This window comes from Carex rostrata, chromosome 16, assembly GCF_964058835.1.
Source record: "Carex rostrata chromosome 16, lpCarRost1.2, whole genome shotgun sequence".
NCBI lineage: Eukaryota > Viridiplantae > Streptophyta > Magnoliopsida > Poales > Cyperaceae > Carex > Carex rostrata.
In genome coordinates this window covers 5,598,470-5,621,861 of record NC_135933.1, presented here as the reverse complement: position 1 = coordinate 5,621,861, position 23,392 = coordinate 5,598,470, and the positions used below count along the sequence as shown (strand labels likewise).

The window sequence follows — 23,392 nt, the reverse complement described above, 5'->3', positions numbered from 1 at the left end:
TTTTTCTATGCTTAGAAATATTAATGACAGACCAAGTATTTAATTATTGTGAAAACCATTATTGAGAGGTCCAAAACGTGGTAGACCAGGATTGGTTAGTTTTCATATATGGCAGGAAAATTCTGCCCACCGGTGAGCAGAGGATTTGATTCCTTCATTTCTCCTCTTCCTCTATAGTTTTGACAATGAAAATGAAAACAATCATATTTTTTTGTATTTTGTTTAGGGCTATTGTATTTCTGTGAATAGATAAATATCAGATCTTGTGCTGACAAAAACAATAGATCTTTCTGATCTAAAGAGAAAGTGAATAATATCTAGAACTTTTGTGTACATAAATGATATGTAGAGAAATTTCTATTGTTAAAATAATTTTCATGACGAATATATATGTAGAGAAAATCTTTATTTGAATCATTTAATTATATATTTTTTAAATTTGTTTCTTCACATATCATCTCCTCTAAATCATTTAATAACCTATCTCGCTTGTGGAGAAAATTAGATATTAAATCGCAATGATATTTCAAAAAAAAATCATGTTATATTTGATCTTTTTTTTTCATTTGTTGTTGTTTATTTTATTGTTATTTATTATTTGGATTTCCATTTTTTTCAATTTGTCTTTTATTTTCATTTAGTTTTTTTTATTTTGTGTAAATGCATGTCAAATAAAAAGTCTCTTCATATTCTATTAAATCTTATAATATATCTCCGTTGCAACGCACGGGCACTATACTAGTATATATATATATATATATATATATAGAGAGAGAGAGAGAGAGAGAGAGAGATGGGCTATGGTGCATTGCAATGCATGAGTACTTTTGTGCATTGGACTATAAATCACCGATTCAAAGTCCAAATGACCGATCCAAACCATTCATCTTGTTCTTCATATTAATATGTGATTGGAGACCAAATTTTACATTTTTTGGAATTTTTTTACTATTTATTAAGCCACTTTGAAAATCGCTGATTCGGTGGTCCAGAAGTTTTTACTGTTTTTTAATGTTTACCCAGATTTTCAGATTTTCAAAGTTGCTTAATAAATAGTAAAAAAATTTCAAAAAAATGTAAAATTTGGTCTTCAAGCACATATTAATATGGAGGACAAGATGAACGGTTTGGATCGGTCATTTGGACTTTGAATCGGTGATTTATAGTCCAATGCATAAGGGTGTCCATGCATTGTAATGCACCATAGCCCATCTCTCTCTCTCTCTACATATATAGAGGAGGGATCCAATTACACCCTTTTTGGTGACACCGAATTACACTCTTCATTTTCAAAGTTTTCAAATTCCAAACAGTCGATCCAAACCGTTCAACATAATGGATATGTTAAAATGTGCTTGTAGATCAAATTTGACATTTTTTGAAATTTTTTTACTATTTATTAAGGATTTAACAAAATTGCTATATTCAGACTATTGAATTTTGTACCCATCTTAATAAATAGTAAAAAAATTCAGACAAATGTAAAATTTGATATGAAAGCACATTTTAACATATCCATCATGTTGAACGGTTTGGATCGACTGTTTGAACTTTGAAAACATAGGGTGTAATTCGGTGTCACCAGAAAAGAGTGTAATTGGATCCCTCCTCGTGTATATATATATATATATATATAAATTAATTAATAAAATACAAAACTGACCGTGAAATTTTAATTAATAAATCAAATATCATGATATCAACTAATTAATTAACGGTGATCCTTTCGTCCGATGAATGCATAGCGTTATTTACAACACAGTCAACACTGGTCACGCCTCTCAGATTAATGTCTAAAAGGTGAAAACTAAAAAGAGTACCGTCGGTCTACTGCTCCAAGATCCGGTAAATAAGTTCTTTATTTCTTCTCAAAACAAGAAAATAAAGAGCACTTCTTTCCCATTTCTTCAGTCCAAAAATACTGGAATAACGCGCGGCTCTTAGCCAATTTTTTCATTCCCGCTCCAATTTTTAAAATATGTTTTTCCTTCTTCCAACACTGCCGCCGTGCCTCCGCTGAAAGACTTCCTACTTCACTCCATTTCCTTTCTTTCCATGACATAGAACTCCTAATTTCTCTCTTCATTCTGATTTATGGCCGATCCGAAACCTGATGGAAGCGCGAGTGCCACATCAGCAAGCCACAGGCCGATCTGCTCCATCTGTTACGAGGATCTCCGACCGGTTGTGGAGCTCCTTCAGTGCGTCCCTACCTGCGGTCATGTCTTTCACGAGCTCTGGTTCTCTTCGCTTTCCTTCCTCCCCCCCCTGATTTGAATCTCCAATGACACAAATTGAATAGCTATGAAGTACAATGTACTCTTAATGTGATACATTTTGATCAAATCCAAGGTTGATTTATGCTTGGATGAGAATATTCGACTCCCTTTTTCTCTCTCTTACCATTGCTACGGGAGAGGTAGACTTACCAGAATTTATTCAGTGGTATCCAAAATCCAAATTCTAACTGGCATTTATTAATAATGTGAAGGGATAAAGCTAATTTCTTGGTGTCCTTAATTTTTCCAAAATAAAAATAAAATTCTAAATTATTAAACCCTATGTTTTTTTTTTCTTCTGAAGCCTCCAGCAATGGTTGGAGTACTGCCCTAAAGGGAAGAGCCCAACATGTCCCATGTGTAAGCAGTCATGTGGGACCCACCACAAACCAACTCGTCTATACTTCCAGTCCACCGCCACTGACGGTGGGCCCACCCAGCCCTCATCTGCCTTTTGTCCTGTTCTCAGTTCTGATGCTGAGAAACTGACTGAGGTGGTGGCCAGGCTGGAGAAGAAGAACTTGGCTTTGGCTGAGATGGCGGAGGCCATGAAAACCCATACAAAGAAACTAACTGAGGAGGTATGTTGCTTTACAAGTTAACCAACCAATTGCTCTAAGAGCTTAAACTGTGAGGATAGGCATTGATTTGTTTTTTATACTACTAATATAATGTTGTAGAGTTGTACTTACTTCGGAAATGCTTTGCTGCTGATTTTGATAAAAGTTTTTTTTGGCTGGTGTTGATAATGATTGCTATTACATAACTAGGATTTGAAGGTCATTAACCGACACAAGATTATTTTTTCTCTTTTGCCCTCTCTGGTTTTTAGGTTTTGTTTAATTGCATGTGTGAGGTGTAATGCTTATAACATAATAATCCCTTATACATCAAGTTGTAGTATGTTTCTCATTAAAAAAAAATAGCAAAAGAAGCAGCATATAACAAGCTTTTTGTTTTTTTTTTCTTTTTTATTAAAGTGGAAATTTTCCCACCGATTCCCATTGAAACCAAAAAGATACATTGTGGGTACCAAACACCTGGTATCAGTTACAAAAAGAAACATACCAGTACATCTAAAAAAATTAAGCAGCAGTTTTCTACAACAAAAAAGGCCCAGAAACACGTCAAAAGCTTTTTACTACTAACATGAGCTTAAAATCCAGTCCATACCCAGCCATTGGTACTACTGCCAGCTCCCTCTTTGCTGTACCTGTTGATATCTGTGCTGGTAGCTCCTTCACAGCACATGGCAAGAGAAGTGTGAGTTTAAATGGGAACAATCACCTTTGATTTTGCACCAAAATGAACCCAAGACAATTATTTAGCACCTAATGACCTCAGGGATTTTACCAAAAGTCTCCTAAAACAAACTGAATTTCTTTCAAGCCATATAATCCAAAGAACTGCCCCAATAATTAGTTCAGCAAAAAAAAAAAATCTTTTAGAGGGAGTTGAGCATCAATAAGCCATATATTTTCTATAGATGAACAGTAAATCTGAAACCATTAAAAGATGCAATCCAGTCCCAAATTGCAAAAGCAATTGGACAATTAACGAAAAGGTGATCTACTGTTTCTGGTTGATCACAGAATGGACATAAAACTGCACCAGACAAACCACTTTTGGACAAATTAACTTTTGTCAGAATGGACAAGCTTTTTGTCATCGAGTAATTGCTAAGAATGCATAGTTACATAGATATGGTTGTCATTAGCATGCTTGGTGATTGTATGCTTGTTGGCTTTCAGCTTCAAGTGTCTCGGGAGTTGGTAAAGAGTGAGAAAGCTAGAATGGAAGATTTAAAGAGAGAGAAACAGAATATGCAGCATCTTCTCAATGTAAAAGTGGAGGTAATTTTGTCCGTAAATCTATGAAGGGTTGTAATTTCAGTTGGCATGTAAAAATTCATCTAAGCTCTGAATAAGCACAATTTAGCAAACCAAACTGCCTTTATATAATTTTGCATCAAAAGAGCTCATCAAACAAAGAGAGAAAACATAAAAGCAAGTAAAAAGTGACCAATGTAGCATATTTTCTGCATCCAGTTATACAACCTGATACTTTATATTTCTTCATTTTGTTTTTTATTTGGCCTTGTTATAGTATCACAGTGTAAACTTTATAGGAAGTTTCAAGAAAGACCATGGAATGTAATAAGTTACAAGAGAAGAGCTTGGCTTTGGCCAAAGAGCTGGCTGCACTCAAACTGTATGATAAAATGCCACTGAAATTGCTCTGATTCCTTTTTAGTCTTTATTTGCAACTATTAATTGAACTCTATGGGTTTGCAGATCAACAGATATGAACCTCGGGGAAGAAGAGATTGTGAAGTTCGCATATCTTGGCCACTCAAATAATCCTGAAAGTGCTGTAGATGTCTTGAAAAGATCTCTTGCCATGAGGAACAAGTATGCCATTTTTTCATATTCAATATTGGCAAATAGTATCTATTTCACATTTAATGTACTGAAGTCTCCATAGATATAATTTTCATGGAGTAGTTATATTCTGTATTGTTTGGATGTGTAAAAATATAGGAAAGAGAAGTGTATATGTAATTTGACAAATTTGCCCCTGTATATCTTAAGTAACTGTGTTTCCTACTAAAGATTAGAATCCCTTATTATCTTTCTTAACTTGCACTTCATTTATACTATATTGACATCCTGAACTGGCACTTGCTTTATACTATATTGACATCCTGAACTGGCACTTGCTTTATACTATATTGACATCCTAAACTAGCACTTCGTTTATTATTATTTTTTTTCATCATTTTAGATTTTGTTAGCTGGTAAAATACGCTTGCAAATTCTTAACTATAATCTATTTGCTTGCCCAGAATTCAAATTATTTGCCCATGTTGACATCATTTCCCATAATTTCTAAAAAATGCCGAGACAAGAAATATCAAAACATAAATGATATATATGTAAGACTTCCAGACTATCCATTTTTACTCATTACCTTCCTCAATACAAATAAACAATGAAGCAAAGGAGGTCATTTGACAAGCTTAGTACATTGAAAAATCATACTATTTTACCTTTTGTATGCGGACAGGAGCTATAAAGAGCTAATGACACAATGCAATATTCTCGGGAGATCAGAGTCACGCTTACAACATAAGCTTGAGAAGGCTAAAGATCAATTTAAGAAATTAAAGGTATAGCTGAACTTATTTTTTTTTTGTTATTCTCTCCATTGAGGACAGAAGTTAATATAACTTGCAGAGATTATTTCTTTCGAGACATCACAATGAGTCCTGTAAATTGTAGCATTTTGTTTCTTTGTCAATATAGATGCAGTTATTGGAACTAGAGAAGGAGAATGAAGAAAGACAAAATGCTATGCTGAGAGATCTAAAACATTCCAAGAAGTTGAAAGCTGAAGGGAAGTACACTAGTTCAATGAGAAGTTGTACAGTTGAAGCTATCAATTTAGAAGATGATCCTGATGTTCTAGATACGGAAGAACTTTTGGGCTGCAAACCAAGGGCAATGAACAATTGTCCCGTGTTTTCAAATAGGAACTTAACAATTGAGCAGTTGGATATGGAAGAGACTTCTCCTTTTGAAGCCAAGAATGGAGAAGAAAACAACAGTAAGGAGAATTTAGCGGAGCCTCTGGCAAAGCCAAGTTCAAATTGGGTGAAGGGAGTATCTCTAATAGAAGGAATCAACAAACAACCGACTTCTATTGCAGCACCTCAGAACGAGGTTGAAATTCACAAGCCATATTCTTTCATTGGTAAGACTCGGAATAAAGTTTTCATCGACCAAAGAGAGGATAGAAATGATTTTGTTTTTGATGTGAAATTTTGGTACTGTTTGAAATGCCGCAGAAGTATGGCAGTTTTCCTGCAAATGTTGAGATAGATTATAATTGGCATCAGTGTACCATACTAATATGGCAACAGCTGCTTTTAACTTTCCCGTTTACATTTCGTAGATAATTTGCACCCTCCAAAATGGACAACTGGTACTGGAGGGATAATTAGAAGTACATCAAAATGGTGCAAAAGAGATGCAAAAACTGAAGCAAATGGAGATTTGATTTCAGTTGGACCTGATGGCAGAGGTGGAAGAGTCAAAGTGCTTCGATCTACAAATCAATTTCAAGTTAGTTAATACAATCAATTTTAAGTTATTTTATACTGGTATCACAACCTACCCACTGGCGGTATCTATTCATTATTTTGTTTCATTATTTATAGTGGGATGCTAAGCCAAAAGCTCCATTATCACGGTCTCAACAGAAGGTTGAAGCCAAGGGCAGTCAATTTCAGATAGAGCATTTTTTCAGCAAGAAATGAAGAGATGTGTAGCAAAATCTTTTCTGTTGGCAACAACACAAGTTGATGTGGGGTGCCTGATTTCTGTTGCAAAAGCATATTTTCCTACTTATTTGATATCTATGTCGGTCAAGTATGTTAAGCAAATATCACAAGACAGTTTAACTTGGAAGTGCAATGCAAAGAAGAATCCTATCTACTTCAGCTAATTTTTTGAAAAGTAGTGGTATTATCACTGATTTTATTAAAATCAAGCATACTTGATCTGGTACTTAAAATAGGTACCAAAATCAAATACGATAGTCCTTTACAATAGTTTGTATCAACATCAAAAGACTAAAAACATGCAAGAAATAGCCAACTAAAAAATAACCCCTACAAGTTAAAACAATAATCACGAAACAAATATATATCAACAACTACAAAATTAGCAAAACAGATAGAATACTAATCATTCAATAAGTTCTCATTCGTTAACTCTTCTTCAGACATTTGATTTGGGAGACTGCCAATCCCAGAAGCTTGGATTTGCTCCTCTTCCTCCCTTGCTATGGATAACAATAGAGTCACAACCTCTTCCTTCTCCATTATTGGATCTGGGAGGTCCTTAACATTATATGGAAGTATTAGATTTAATTTAAAGAAAGATTTATCAGACCTAGATTTAAACCAAAATGTTGCTAAAAAAATAATTTTAAAACCTATTGCCTTAATAGACAGGGGTTGAGAATCATTAAATATTACTCTATTTCTTTCTAGTCAAATTGTTCATAAAATGGTTCCTTTTAACAATTCAACCAATAATTTATCTTTCAAAGGTATAGATGCATCAAGCATCCAAAGATTCACACTCAAAAGATAAAATTATTATGAGTTGTAATCCAATCCCAAATCATTTTAATATTAGAACAATGAATAAATAAATGTTCAGTACTTTCATATTGGTTACAAAAAGCACAAGTAAAGTCATCTTGCCATTCTTTCTTGGACAAGTTATCTTTTGTTAAGATTTTATCTATTTTCACTAATTAGAGAAAAATCTTAATTTTCAAGGGTAGATGTGATTTTCATATAGTATCGAATTGAGTTTTCCATCAAATTCCAACCATTTGTAAAAAGAGTAAACCGTAAAGTGGTCATCTTATGACCATCTCCAAATTAATTGATCATCCAACTGTTCAGACAAAGAGAAGTGTTGAAATTTTTGTAAAAGGGTCAACCATTCTATTCTATATACTAGTATCATGTCCGTGCGTTGCAACGGGGACATATTATAAGAAAAAAAATATATCAATGAAAATAATAATTATTCAAAAATTAAGACACATGTTAATAGAAAATTTATATGATTATGTATTTTTAATTAACTTTAATCGTGATCTCTGATAACAATTTGATAATGTGATGATTCTTTATTTTTAAGTAACAATGGTATCAAATAATAGCTCGATTCAAATCTAATATCAAATATTGTACAACAATTCAATATCAACATATAATATGATATTAAAAAACATAAAAAAAGTGTTATCATGTGTATGTATAAAATACACACACACACACACACACACATATTATAAGAGAAATATATATTCGCACACACGTTCCAATTTATATTATTCTTCTTCTTTGTTTCCAATTTAGAATACACACACACACACACACATTGATATATTATATATTGGAAATATATTCTAAATTGCCCACAACAATATGTATAAAAACAAAGAAAGAGAAATAAGAAAAAAAATGATTTTCATTGTGATCCGTATAGAAACGAAGAAGAAGTAAGGAAACAAAGAAATAAGAAAATGGAAGGTAGAGTCTTCTCAATTTAAAAGGAGAAATATGGAAACAAAGAAATAAGGAAACAGAGAAATACATCGCTAAATTTCAGAATCTGTTCAATTTTAATTGTAACATATCATGTGGTAGCACATGTAGTGAGTATGTTTTTAAACTAAATTTAGACTCCTATACATAAAGCAGATGCATTTAATCAAAAGAAGACAAATTATGTAACTGGAGGGCTGAGATCAAATTCGATGTTTCATCTTTCAATCGTAGCCGTTGGCGGATCGGACACCTAACGTGCTTAATAATAGAATGGAGATACCTATTAACTGCCTTTGAAATGTCATATGCAAGCGTGACGATGCAAATGCATTCGTCACTGAGAGAAATCTATCACTAACAATAGAAAACAAGTTAGAGAATTGATGATGTAATGCAAGTTCATTATACCATCTATCTAATCAGAAGGAAGTGGACTTACCATTGCCAATTTCTTTATTGAGACCAAGATTAATTACTTTATGATCTTTAAATATAGATTTCCAAAAAGGAGAACAGATAGCAGGAGCTGTCATATTACCATATTTACTTATAATGATACTTTTCCATCGACCTATGACGGAATTATCTAGAAATCTAATTCACCACTTAGCTAGTAGAGCTTTATTCATAAGTTTTAAATCTAAAATACCTAGACCTTATTGATCTTTACTTTTACATACAATATTCCAAGTAACTAGAGAACATTTTCTTCTAGTTGAATTCTCCCCATGCCATAAAAATTTTCTCCGAATTTTATCAATCTTGTGTCTAATTTTGGCTGGAAGTCTATAAATTGATAACTAATATAAAGGAATTGCAGAAAGTACAACATTCAAAATAGTTACTCTACCTCCTAAGGAAAGTAGAGAACCTTTCCAACTTTGTAATCGCTTTTCTATCTTATCAATCAAAATTTGCTAATCAATATCATTAAGAGATTTATTATTTATAGGAACTCCTAAATAAGTAAGTGGTAATGCAGCTACTTTACATCCTAAAATTGAAGCAAATGTAGTGCTCTCAGAATCAGACAAATTGAGATGATACATTTCACTCTTGTCATAATTAATTTGCAACCGAGAGGCATTCTCAAAGGCTACCAAGAGCCATTTGATATTCATAAGTACCTGATTCTCAGCCTTAAGGAATAAAAGAGACCAGCAAAGTGCAAATTCAAAACATTTCCAAATTGATTAAAGTTACCTATACCTAGGCCATCTACAAATCCTGCTCTATTAGCCCTTTGCTAAATTATGTTAAGGGCATCAGTAACTAAAATAAAAAAGAAAGGGTAAGAGGGGATCACCCTGTTGCACCCCTCTTTTGCATGAAAAATAAGGTCCTAAAGTACCATTAAGATTTACACAAGTGCTACTACCTTCAAGTGTTAACTTAATCCAAGTAATGAACTTTTGACCAAACCCTCTTGCATGTAAGATTTCTAATAAAAATGTCCAATCAACATGATCAAATGTTTTTTCAAAGTCAAGTTTAAACAAGACACCCTTTTGCTTTTTAATTTTGACTTGATGCAAAACCTCATGTGCACAAACTACATTATCTATAATTAATCTATTTTTTATATAAGCAGTCTGAGAGGAGTCAATTAAGGAATCCATAACTACAGCTAATCTGTTAGCCAAAAGCTTAGTAATTATTTTATAACTACAGTTAATCAAGCTAATTGGTCTAAAGTTTCTCACAGTAATGGCATCCTCTTTTTTAGAGATCAAGCAAATGGATGCAATATTGAATTTAGAAACGTCTAATGTATGATTATAAAAAGCTGAAAATGGGGCTTGTAAAAAAATGCATTGTTAAGAAGTTAAGTTCTCAGAGGGTAACCAAAGATTCTCCTGTAAAAATAGAATTTTAGAACCAGAAGATCCCATTAGATTTTTATAAAAGTCAGTAATATAACGTAAGATAATAGATTGATCAAAACACATATGACCATCAATTTCTAAACTTCCAATAGTGTTATTCTTTTTTCTTACAAGAAGCCACGACATGAAAAAATTTAGTATTGAGATCACCCTCTAGATATCATTTCAATTTGGACCGTTGTTGCCAATATTTCTCTTCTTCTAAATATAACTTATGTAAATCTAATTGACAAGTTTTCCATTCATCTTTTTCACTATCAGTAAGACAATTATCTTTCATTTGATGTTAAAAAAAAACTATTTTAGCTAATTAACAAACTAGACTTTAAATTGACTAAATGGTATCAACCAAATGTTAAAGCAGGCAATTTTTGTACATGCTCCTTCCTTTCTGCACTTTGAAATTCGTGCAGTGAAATATGTCGGGTTCTCTTTTTGCACCTTAAAATTCGTCCCAATGCTCTAGGCGAGCACTGGATGATCGGCCTCTTGGTGATTATTCTCATTCCTCGTGACTACATAACATAGCAAAGGAAAGGAAGAATTTAGAATATGTACAGTAGTACTTGCAAGTCAGAACCCATACAAGGTGTCTTCTTGCATGTTTCGTACTAGATACAGAATGCAAAAATCTATAAACACATAAATTAGGCAGTCAGCAATTTACAAATACAATATTACATTTTTTTTCTTTCTTGAAATATTATTCTTCCAAACCATCTATGCAAAACAGTTAAGTTAGCTAAAATGGTACGACAGTGGCACAGTGCTACTTGTGAAAAACATGGTAAAACCAAAACATTTCATAACGCTGTATTTTTATAAATCAATTTTGTTAGAAGTAACTCAAATGAATTTCTAAATAATTGTTAACTAATTTTTAGAAATTATGGAATCTAAAGTTTTTAACTCTCACATCTCTAAAATTAATTTTAGAGTTTCTAATAAGAGCACGTCAGCAATAAATTGAAAATGAGAAATAATTTTAGCCAATTATTTGGTTAGCATAGAGTTTAGAAACAATTTCTAATAGGCTCTATCGCATAGTTTCTAAATAAGAAACTCTCCCACATTCCTAAAACTGAATTAGAAACTGCCACATCAGATTAGAAACTCTCATAATACCAGGGATGTAGATGCTCATGGTCTAAGAGCATCTACATCCCAGCAACTCAAATGAGTTTCTAAATATCTGTTAACTACTTTTTAGAAATTATAGTCTCTAAAGTTTTTAACTCTCACATCTCTGAAATTAATTTTAGAGTTTCTATTAAGCCACGTCGGCAATAAAATTAAGAAGATAAATAATTTCAGCCAATCATTAGCCAGCATAGAATTTATAAACAGTCTCTTAATAAGAAACTTTCCTGCATAGTTTCTAAATAAGAAACTCTGATAAATCTCTAAATCTGGATTAGAAACTCCTATAATAAGCAACTCAAATGAGTTTCTAAATAACTGTTAATCGCTTTTTAGAAATTAATGTAAAGTTTTAAATTCTCACATTCCTTAAACTCATTTTAGAGTTCTATTAAGCCAATTATTTGACCAATCGTCTGGTCAACATAGAGTTTATAAACAATTTCTTAAGTACAATCTATCTTTATTTTTTTTTTCTAGAATTTTTTTTTAGTACAATCAGACTTGATTTATCCTCTGCAAAGTTCAAAATTCAGGCATTTTTGTTAGTACATTCTTTTTACAAAATTCAGGCATTTTTCTGGAGGGTTTCAATAGCTTTTTGTGGGTCATTTGCAACATTTCCATGTATCTTTACCAACTTATGGAATAAAACCTCGGAAAGTTTGATTCTTTCAAGTTTCGCCCTTCCTAATAGGGTTTCCACCTCATCAAACTTGCTAGCAAACGTGAGTTTGTCAATTAACAATGCATAAAGAGCTTCATTGGGTTTGTAATTAATCCGAGTCGTTTCCTTATGAAAAGCGGGCATTAGCAAATAGGGTTTCTTATATGAGACAAAATCTTAAGGCCAACCTTTGTGGTTTAATCTCGTGCAATTCGACTTGGATAGTGTTGAGAAGTGATATTTGGAACATAATGGTTGGTTAGAACAGGTAAATATACCAGTTCCTGTTTGAGAGATGATGCCATGGATTGTTGGATTGTTGCTGTGTACTCTGAAATTTGGAGAAGGAAACCCACCGCCCACCGGTGTCAGGTTTTTAAGTAAACTGGGCCAGATAAACTCTAACATATGGCCTGTTATCGGCCCAGTTAGGGATCCAGATAGCGATTAGACCGGAGACTTAAAACGATAGAACAGATCATCACAGACGTAAATTATATCTTGATCATTTGACCGTTCGATTTTCCTTTTTCTTCATTTCAGATCCCTCGACTTTTTTTTTTTTTTAGTGAAAGATCCCTCGACTTACAAGGCTGACGGGATGAAAGGACGAAAGAGCAGGCTGACGGAATTCAGACCAAATTCAATTCAATGTCAGTCGCAACTGTTCGATATGCATTCGCACAAATTTTTTTTAAGATATGTACAGATCAATTAACGGCATTTATAAGAATAAATAATAACATAATCTTATAAGAATAATTTAGTCTCTTAATTAATACCACTCATCTACTTATTTAACTGCTATCAATCACTAATACTTTAAATTAATCTAATATCGGTTTTGTTGTTAATTTTAACTTCACATTAGCTTAAACGAAAGAAGCTGATAATTGTACCCCAAACAAAGCGCGTCCTCCAACTTTTTAGAATGTCGGCGACAAAACAAGCAGGTTTTACTTCATACAGCGCAATAACAGTATGAATATTTCTTTATTGTATAATCTTTCGCTGCATGAAACGAAAAATACTCTGTTAAAAAAGTTAACAAAAACAGCGCCAAATGCAGTGAAACAATCGTATAATTTAAACATGTAAAAGTAAGCGTTTAATCAACTACGTTCTAGTGTTTAACTTTCAATGTAAATGAGTTAAATTAATTTTTTTTTTTTTTTAAAAGACGAATCCCCCAATGCATCCCCGAGCACAAATTTACATATCTAAATTTGAACCAATATCTGAACGCGTCCCCAAGCATAAAATTTAAAGCTCTAAATTTTTACCAATACCCGAGCGCGTCCCCCACCAAAATGATTATAGCTCTGAATTTTATGTTAGTCAAAACTACTAGTCCTAAGCATGCAAACCTCTATTAAATAACAATAAAATTACTAGTTCGAAACAACCATTATTAGCAGCCTCATCAATTATTTTATGTTAGTCAAAACCCCAACAATGACAATTTCTAAGCATGCAGACCTCTGTTAAATAACAATGAAACTACTACTTCGAAACAATCATAAAATTAGAACTTGTCCCAACAATGTCAATTTCTAAGCATGTAAAACTCTATTAAATAACAATGAAACTACTACTTCGAAATAACAATTGTTAGCAGACTTATCAATTATTTTATATTGTCAAAACTACAACTTTTCCTAACAATAACAATTTATAAGCATGCAAACATCTATTAAATAACAATTAAACTACTACTTCCAAATAATCTACCAGTAACATCTATTAAATAAAAACATGAAACGACAGATTCTTCTAGTTTAACTGCATGAGTCGTATTCACAAATTGTGAGATTTGACACTCCAGTTAAAACTTAAAAGCATATTTGAAGGTCATAAAAATAAATACATTGCATTTTCCTCAAAATTTTGGCTTTTCACCACCTTCAAAAGTTGAAAAGCATGTTACTGGTAGATTATTTGGAAGAAAAGGAACTTTAAATTCAATGCAATAGGTATACTGGTTTGTCATGCTATCTATCTCATACAAAGATACACACTATTGATATATACTATCTCATACAAAGGAAAATGTTAGTCAAAACTCCAACAATGACAATTTCTAAGCATGCAAACCTCTGTTAAATAACAATGAAACTACTACTTCGAAACAATCATAAAATTAGAACTTGTCCCAACAATGCCAATTTCTAAGCATGTAAAACTTTATTAAATAACAATGAAACTACTACTTCGAAATAACAATTGTTAACAGACTTATCAATTATTTTATGTTGTCAAAATTACAACTTTTCCCACCAATAACAATTTATAAGCATGCAAACATCTATTAAATAACAATTAAACTACTACTTCGAAACAATCATTCTTAGCAGATTTATCAATTATTTTATGTTGTCAAAATTATAACTTTTCTCAACAATAACTATTTATAAGCATGCAAACATCTATTAAATAACAATTAAACTACTACTTCGAAATAATCATTCTTAGCAGACTTATCAATTATTTTATGTTGTAAAAATTACAATTTTTTTCCAACAATAACAATTTATAAGCATGCAAACATCTATTAAATAACAATTAAATTACTACTTCGAAACAATAATTCTTCACACATCTTTCAATTCCCACTTAAACTCACTTTTGTCAGAAGTCAAAATTTTGCATAAAATAACATCGCTCAACAATGGAAAGCACGAAGAGGAAGAAAATAGAGAGAGAAGAAACGAAGCAAAACAGAAACAAAATGGAGCTTCAAAATGGAGACTCTTCTTTTAGTTATTAAATATCAAAAACTGTTAATTTGCATCATTAAAATTTGTATTTATCATTAAAATTAGAACCAATCCCCGAGCTAGTCCCCGAGTTAATCATTATAACTTATACTTTAAAGTACTTATAACTAGTTTAACTAGTTAAAGTACTTAATTAGTTATAAAATGATTAGAGGACCGTTAACAATCTGGGGGATTAATTCGGGGATTGGTGATTACAACTGTTTCTAACAAATTGTCAACGAAATTAAAACACAGTACAAAAGCATGCAAAGCTAACGTTTAAAACAATCAAATTAAAACTGCAATGCGTTAAAACAGCAATTTGTTAATTAATGACAAATTAATAAATTACTGTTATTAGCGGACGGTTAAATTCAGTTAAACCAGTTCGAGAACGGACTCGAATTTGATGGCTCGGAGTACCGGAACATTTCTCTAAACGAAAAGCCTCCAATTGACACAAAATAAAGAAAGGAAGAAAAAACAAACGAAAAGCTAATCAAGTAGACGGAGACAGGAGTAGGAATTTTTTTGATAAACCATAATTAAGAAAATCATTTTTACCGATCCAGCATGATTGATTTTTTTTTTCAAAAACCAGAAGGACCGGAGGAGCCCTCCGGTCTCAGTTTTTTCCTTTCCTCAAGACCGGAGGAGCCATCCGGTCTCAATATATTTTTTTTTTTTTACTTTTTCCACTTTTTCCCGTGCGGCGATCTGTGTAGCATCTCTATTTTTTATGTATATATAACATATGTGTATGTATAATATATGTATATATAATATATGTATATGTGTATGTGTATGTGTATGTGTATGTGTATGTGTATGTGTATGTGTATGTGTATGTGTATGTGTATATATATGTATATATAATATAATATAATATATGTAGGCTGTGGCTAATTTTCTGCCGGCGGTGCTACCGCCATTTTTTATTTTTGTGATGTCCAAACAACAAATCCAAACCGTTAGATGTTTAATCCATATTATAATCTACTTGGAGACCAAATTTTACATTTTTTGGAAATTTTTTTACTATTTATTAAGCTGGTTTGAAAACCGCTGATTTCAGTGCTGCAGAAATTTACTGAAATCAGCGGTTTTCAAACCAGCTTAATAAATAGTAAAAAAGTTCCAAAAAATGTAAAATTTGGTCTCCAAGTAGATTATAATATAGATTAAACATCTAACGGTTTGAATTTGTTGTTTGGACATCACAAAAATAAAAAATGGCGGCAGCACCTTCGGCTAAAATGTTGTCGGCAGCAAATTAGCCGGACCCAATATATGTATATAAGTGTATATAAGTATATATGTATATATGTATATATAATATATGTGTGTATATATCAAAATCGCTATATCCAGACTGTTGAATTTTGTACTCATCTTAAAAAATAGTAAACAAAATTTCAAAAAATATAAAATTTTATCTATATGCATATTTTAGCATAAATATTATGTTGAACGGTTCGGATCGACAATTTGAACTTTGAAAGCGAAGATATAAAATATGAGGTATGAAAAAGATGAGGCATTAAAACCCTATTCATTATACATATATTATACATACACATATACATATATTATATATACATAAAATAAGAGATGCTACACAGATAGCCGCACAAAAAAAAAGTAAAAAAAGTAAAAAAAGTAAAAAAAAAAAAAAAAAAAAAATGAGACCAGAGCCTTGGTCCGATCTTGAAAAATTTTGTTGGGATATATGCAGTGGGATTTTCTGTGGCTTCCGTTAAATTTTGAAAAAAAAATATTGAGACCGGATGGCTCCTCCGGTCTTGAAGAAAGGAAAAAACTGAGACCGGGCTCCTCCGGTTCTTCTGATTTTTGAAAAAAAAAAAACAATCATGCTGAATTAGTAAAAATAATTTTCTTAATTATGGTTTATCAAAAAATTCCGAGGAGTAGACTAGCAAAGGGTTTTTTGACGACTGTCACGCTTTTATGGATCGGATTCCATCTGTACTTTGAAAAAACCATTCGGGATTGTTCTTTGCTTCTTTGCTTGGCGTCTGTCATCGAATTCATATCAGCTGAGGTAATAGAACTTTTGAGTTTAGATCGACCGTCCGATTTTCTTTGGCCGTGCATTCCACCTCGAGCAAATTGGCCCGGATTCTGATCGGACGGTCTGGATTAAAAGTCAAATATTCTGTTACCTTAGAGGATGCAGACTCGCTCGTGCTCTCTATCTCTCCCCTTCTCGGCCTTTCGCGCCTTAGATAGTCAGTGACCTCTGAACTCGTCGAAACCTAATCAAATCCGCTCTAAAATAATTGAAACTATTGATTGCAGGATTATTTAATCATCGCTTTGATGGCGTCAGGTCAATCTCTCTCTCAAACCCCATCTTCGACTCCAATAAAAAATCTACAGCGAGTAATTTTGCTTTCGTTTGTTTTGCAAGTGAACAGCATTTCTCAGGCGAATGGCGAGCTCAATCTCTTCCTCTTATTCCCATTACGGTTTGAAGCACCGAGTTGTAGGCACGCCTCGTATTTCGAGAAGATCTTTTGCTGTTTCCGCCTCCAAGTTTTCTAATGAGAATCGCGAGTGAGCTACTTTTTCTTCTCTCCTTTGTGGTTTTTTTTTTTCTACATTTGCATTATTGCATATGTACCCTTATCTAATTGAATATTGTTCCAAACTCTGATAGTTAGATGATACTCATTTTCCTTGTCTTTTGTTTTGTATTTAGATATTCTGAAGTAGGGAAACAAAATTAATGATTAATCCGGAGTTGAGTTCCATCCAAAAACTACTAAAAAAAAAAAGTTCCATAAACTAAAGCAAGGTTTACAATTGCAAATAATGGTGTGGTGCTGTACAAAAGTAGTGGTTTGGGGATGTAAGAAATAATAATTGGACATTTATTTCAATGAAAATTGCAGATTTGTGATTGTTGGTGGAGGAAATGCTGCAGGATATGCGGCTAGAACTTTTGTTGAGCATGGATTGGCCGATGGCCGACTATGCATTGTTACTAAAGAGGTCTATTTATCAACTTCCTATTTTACCCTGTAAACTTTAGGTTATGTCATTCACTTCTCATCAACAAATGATCAAACTGACCTTGCTTCTTCACTACATGATATATGAGAAATATGGGTGACATCCTCCTTTTCTGTATTTTGAGATTTCTGGGGTATTAAGGAAGATTGCCCAAAAGTTTAATTTTTCTTGTATCCTTACTTTCCATTTTGTCTCTGTATTTCTTATATCTCCTTTTGTTTGTTTCTTTGAAATGCAGGCTGTTGCACCATATGAGAGACCGGCATTAACCAAAGGCTACTTGTTTCCTCTGGATAAGAAACCAGCACGCTTACCTGTGAGAAAACTCTTAAATTTATGCTTTGTTTACCAGTAACATTGATATTTATCAGTACCCAAATTAATGAAGGTTCTAGAACTGTTATTAGACCACCAAGTATTTTCTAATCTGAATTTATCTTATCTACTTATTCATAAAGTTGAGTTGGTACAGGGTTTTCATACATGTGTTGGCTCTGGGGGAGACAGGCAAGACCCAGAATGGTACCAGAAGCATGGTATAGAGGTACATGTCAATGGTTTCTCTTTATTCATATAAAATCCGTCATGCCAAATAGGTTTTGTTTGCCTTGTATTTTTGACATGATATGCATATGTATAAATAAGGTGTTGTATGAAGATCCAGTAATATCTTTTGATAGCAATACACAAACTGTGGCAACATCATCGGGGAAAACAATCAAATATGGATCTCTAATAATTTCAACTGGTTGTGGGTCTGCGAGGTACAGTTTCTTGTCAAAACTTATTCTCCTCTACAATTTTTTTCTTTTTTTTCTCAATAATCTGTGTCTGTTGTTTAGGTTATTGAAGTAAATTCAATTTCAGGTTTCCGGAGAAAATTGGTGGGAATTTACCAGGTGTTCATTATATACGTGATGTGGCTGATGCTGATTCACTAATTTCTTCATTGGTAATTATTTTTTAGGCTCCATCCACTAAATAAATTAAATTCCCTCTATTATTGGTTTTTCTAAAGCTTTTGTTATTGATCACTTTTCTTTTACTTTTCTTAGCAAAAATCTAAAAAGGTGGTGATTATTGGTGGAGGTTATATTGGCATGGAAGTGGCTGCTGCTACTACTGGCTGGAACCTTGATACGACTGTAATTATGAACTATTTCCTTCACTTTTTTAGGCCTAAAGATGAAAGATGTATTATCTCTCTTAAGTGCCATTTGACTACAAATATTGATTTCTCTATCACATGTTTCTATTCGCAAGGCTTTCATTGGTACTTTGATTCACTAATCTATTATAATTGCCCAAATGAGTAAAATGATCCTAGTAATATATATGTTGCTGTGCAAGGCAAATACTGTGTAATACTGTGTAATACTGGATCTAATATGCTAAGTTTCCAATATATACTGTACAAATTTTGTGGTTGTATTGTCCCCAATGATTTGAGTCTTTGGTTATTAACAGTAATGTGGTTGTATTGTCTCTAATAATTTGAGTCTTTGGTAACCAGGTAATATTCCCAGAGGACCACATAATGTCAAGACTTTTTACACCTTCTATTGCGCATAGATATGAAGAGCTTTACGAAAGTAAAGGTGTCAAGATCATGAAGGTATTACAATTTTTGCTGCCCTAATGTAACTGCCTGGTATTGATTGTTACCAAATAACAGTAGAAGCCTTTTTGTCATCAAATTAAGTAGATTTTTAATCTGAACTTCTCTTTTTAAACCAGGGATCACTTATTGAAAAACTGGAAGCTGGGGCAGATGGAAGGGTGGCAAATGTGATACTTAAAAATGGATCTGTGGTGGAAGCTGATACGGTATGGCTTTTAATAGTATCAAAAATCTTTTTCCTTTTTGAAAGGCACAAGAAAATATAGGGGTGGAGGGATGAAATCTTTTTGATATTGATAGCCGTTATATTTCCTTAGCATACTAGGCAACCTTTCTAATAATAATTGATTTTTTTCTCTACAAATGTCGTAGTCCTTTTTTCCTCTGTGTTCTTGACAAACTAAGGTAATGATAATTCTTAATTTTTGTTTGACTATAGGTAATTGTGGGCATAGGAGCAAAACCAGCTGTCAGCCCTTTTGAGTCAGTTGGATTGAACACGACTGTTGGTGGAATACAGGTTGTTTGCAGTATAGACATCAAATTCTGATTATGTAAATTGATCAGGGATTCCTTTATACCATGTGTAAGAAGTTGATATGAATTTATCATTTGGTTTTTCAGGTTGATTCTTTATTCCGTAGTAATGTACCTGGCATATTTGCAATTGGTGATGTAGCGGCATTTCCATTAAAGGTACATTGTGCTTTATTATTATTTATTTTATTCCATAATAGTTAGATTTATATTATTAATAACTCATGTTCTTTTGTTCTGGGAAGATATACAACAGGATGACACGAGTGGAGCATGTTGACAATGCTCGCAAGTCAGCACAGCACTGTGTCAAATCTCTCCTTACTGCCTACACTGAACCGTATGCTTGCTGTTATTTATATAGTTCAGTTTATTTTGTTGTCTTCTTTTTCAAGGCCTTTATTCCCAAACAAGTTGGGATAGGTTAGAAATGAAACCCAATCGGAATCAACAACACAGGGACTTCCCAAGAGGTCACCCATCCTAGTAGGCTAGTACTACTACGGCCCAATTCATGAGGGTTTCATTTCCATAAAGAGGCTGTTTTTTACCGCTAGCTCGCCAAGCCTATCACGAACCCTCCTATTTATTCAGTTGACTTTGTGAAAAGAAGAAAATGAAAAACCATTATATCTTAAAATCTGCAAAACCTTCATAGGATTTTTGTATTTGCAAACAAACAGCCTAGACAACAATTAGACTAAAGTATCTTGTTTGCCTGTGGAACTAGACAAATATGCTCTTGTTTTTATCTTCACAAATAACCATTGCTTATTTCAATATTCTTCTCTCTCAACAAGTACCGCTGAATAGGATTAATGAATTAGTGAAATTATCCAACTTAATTAGAAGAGATTTGATTCAGAGGAAATGTAAAACTTTGATAGATTGCTAAATAATGTTCACGACTTGAAGTAGCTTTTTGTTTGTCAATTTGATATACTAATATTTTGAGTTATTGTCATAATGCACGATTTATTAACTTCCCTTATATTAATGACTAATATTGATTTCCCGTGATCCAGATATGACTACCTGCCGTATTTCTACTCGAGAGTATTTGAGTACGAAGGAAGTACCAGGAAAGTATGGTGGCAGTTTTATGGAGATAATGGTAAAATTAAATAATAATCTAATTAGTTGTACATATTCCTCTTTACAAAATGGATATTAAAAAACATTGTTGTGATTTGTGCAGTTGGTGAAACAGTAGAGATTGGAAATTTTGATCCGAAGTTAGCTACCTTTTGGGTTGACTCTGGTATTCCTCTCTCTCTCTCTCTCTCACACACACACACACATTTGGTAGTCAAGTTTGATTTCTTATATTTGTTATATTGTCCTGCAGATAGTCGATTAAAAGGAGTTTTCCTTGAGAGTGGAACTAGTGAGGTATTTACAACATTTTGAATCAAAATTTTAATATTTTCCGATTATTAAGTCCCAACTGCAATAGTATAATTATCTTTTATAAAAGCGAAAGTTGTTTTTAATAAGCTGTTAAATATGTATATCACAATGCAAAATTTACTGCTAAGTCTGGTATGGTATTATATCACGCTTAGCATGAATGTGATTAATTACTTGCTGTTTATTTTGAGACTTAATGTTTGTTAAATTGTAGTTAATTTGTTACCATTTTTCCAGGAATTTTCTCTTCTCCCACAACTCGCCAGATCTCAGCCGGTTGTTGATAAAGCCAAGCTTAAAAGTGCATCCAGTGTAGAGGATGCTTTGGAGATTGCAAGGAGTTCTCTTTAAATAATTTCTTATTTATTACTGTGTTGTTGATAAAATGCAGGGTTATCTTTTGCATAGCACGAAGTTAGATGCACTTTTTTCATTGTCAGCCAATAAAATGCATATATTCTCTGTACAGTGGTTGCAGAGAATTCTTTTTGTTTCCTAGCATAAAGATTGCGAATATATAGAGCTGTTCAATAAAGGGTCTTTATTTTCCATGTTCCTTCTTCTTCTTCTACATTTAGGTCCTTCCGAGCTACCTTATTTAAAATTCCATTTTTATTTTTATCTGCTTGTAAAATTAGAATTCCATATCGGAAAGTGCAAGGCCTTTTCCGCTTACCAATTTGCAGACTGATATGTTAAGTGTGCTCATAATAAGCCTTGCTCTGTCTTAAACTCTTAGTTGATTGATCTGTATGAAAATTTTAGAAGAAAGATTAAAGAGCGCTAAGCCGTTTTATGGTTGGAATTAGGGCGGCTAATGATTAAGGTTCGGCTCAAACTCCGCTCGGCTCAATGAGAGAAGCAAAGCTTGCTTTTAAAAAAAAAAGATCGGCTCGACTCGGCTCATGTAAACACTTGGCTTGGCTCGGCTCACGAGCTCGCGAGCCGGCTCATATTTTTACAATACTAATGAAATATTATAATTGAATTTAGAAGAAGATAAATTATACATATAACAGAAGCCCGCGAACCGGCTCATATTTTTACAATAAATTGAAATATTATGAATGAATTTAGAAGAAGATAAATACATTAATACATATAACAGATGTAACAGAAAGCTTGACACCTTTTGCAAGAATAAAGACCATCAAGTGCAACATGCCTTGTACCTATATATAAGCGTATTAATTAGTTCTCTGTTTGGTACACTACCCTTTTTCAATCTGTGTACCTCTTTTATTTTACAGACTTGTTAATTTCTTTCGGCTGCCACTATCAAGCCTCTTTAATTACTGTACTCAAAGTTAAAACCCAAAATAGAAACAAAATGCAAATTTAAAAAAAATTTGAAATTTGGAAAAATTTGAAATTGAATTTTTTTTTTGAAATCGATGAAAAAAATATGAAAGCAATGGAAAAATTAGCTCTTTATTGGGTGACATCTGCAAAAAACAATCTTTAGAAGACTGAGTCTAGATTTTAGTTGACAATTAATATGTGACAAAGTAAAATCGATGCAATTTTTGTGAATACCACTCTTTCTGTAATTCTTACGAAATTTGGAGACAACTAGGCAAGTGTGTTTTGATTGATCTAGGAAAAAATAACAAAAGGCAACAATATGAAAATAAACCTAGGAAAATAAGTAAGAATATGAGCCGGCTCACGAACCGAGCCAAGTCAAGACAAGTGTTTACATGAGCTGAGCCAAGTTTGGACTTTTTTCAGTTTCGAGTCTAATTCGTTATGAAATATTGAGCCGCTCAACTCATTGATTCGCGAGCCGGCTCGACTCATTAGCAGCCCTAGTTGGAATAGTAGAAACGAGAAGAGAAGATCGAGAGAATCTTTGAAAAAAATTGAAGCATTGGACCACTTTTTTCAAAACTACTGATTTGCCAAACATTTGTCTTGGTTAATG

General features: G+C 32.9%; 2 protein-coding genes across 2 annotated transcripts; both read left to right on the top strand.

Moving 5' to 3' along the window:
* Positions 1 to 1,888: 1,888 nt before the first annotated feature.
* Positions 1,889 to 6,760, top strand: LOC144567021 (RING/U-box superfamily protein). Its single transcript, XM_078317044.1, has 9 exons — positions 1,889 to 2,240; positions 2,584 to 2,860; positions 4,031 to 4,132; positions 4,408 to 4,490; positions 4,574 to 4,690; positions 5,346 to 5,448; positions 5,585 to 6,032; positions 6,234 to 6,403; positions 6,499 to 6,760. Exons 1-9 carry the CDS (start codon positions 2,095 to 2,097, stop codon positions 6,595 to 6,597), a joined length of 1,545 nt encoding a protein of 514 aa, XP_078173170.1. The 5' UTR covers positions 1,889 to 2,094; the 3' UTR covers positions 6,598 to 6,760.
* A 10,136-nt stretch (positions 6,761 to 16,896) lies between these two features.
* Positions 16,897 to 22,019, top strand: MDAR6 (monodehydroascorbate reductase 6). The gene is made up of 17 exons (XM_078317045.1): positions 16,897 to 17,214; positions 17,303 to 17,441; positions 17,780 to 17,879; positions 18,139 to 18,216; positions 18,373 to 18,444; positions 18,546 to 18,664; positions 18,768 to 18,852; positions 18,956 to 19,045; positions 19,414 to 19,515; positions 19,638 to 19,727; positions 19,961 to 20,041; positions 20,146 to 20,217; positions 20,304 to 20,398; positions 21,084 to 21,172; positions 21,257 to 21,319; positions 21,407 to 21,450; positions 21,706 to 22,019. The coding sequence occupies exons 1-17, from the start codon at positions 17,205 to 17,207 to the stop codon at positions 21,817 to 21,819; spliced, it is 1,443 nt and encodes a 480-aa protein (XP_078173171.1). The 5' UTR covers positions 16,897 to 17,204; the 3' UTR covers positions 21,820 to 22,019.
* Positions 22,020 to 23,392: the final 1,373 nt, after the last annotated feature.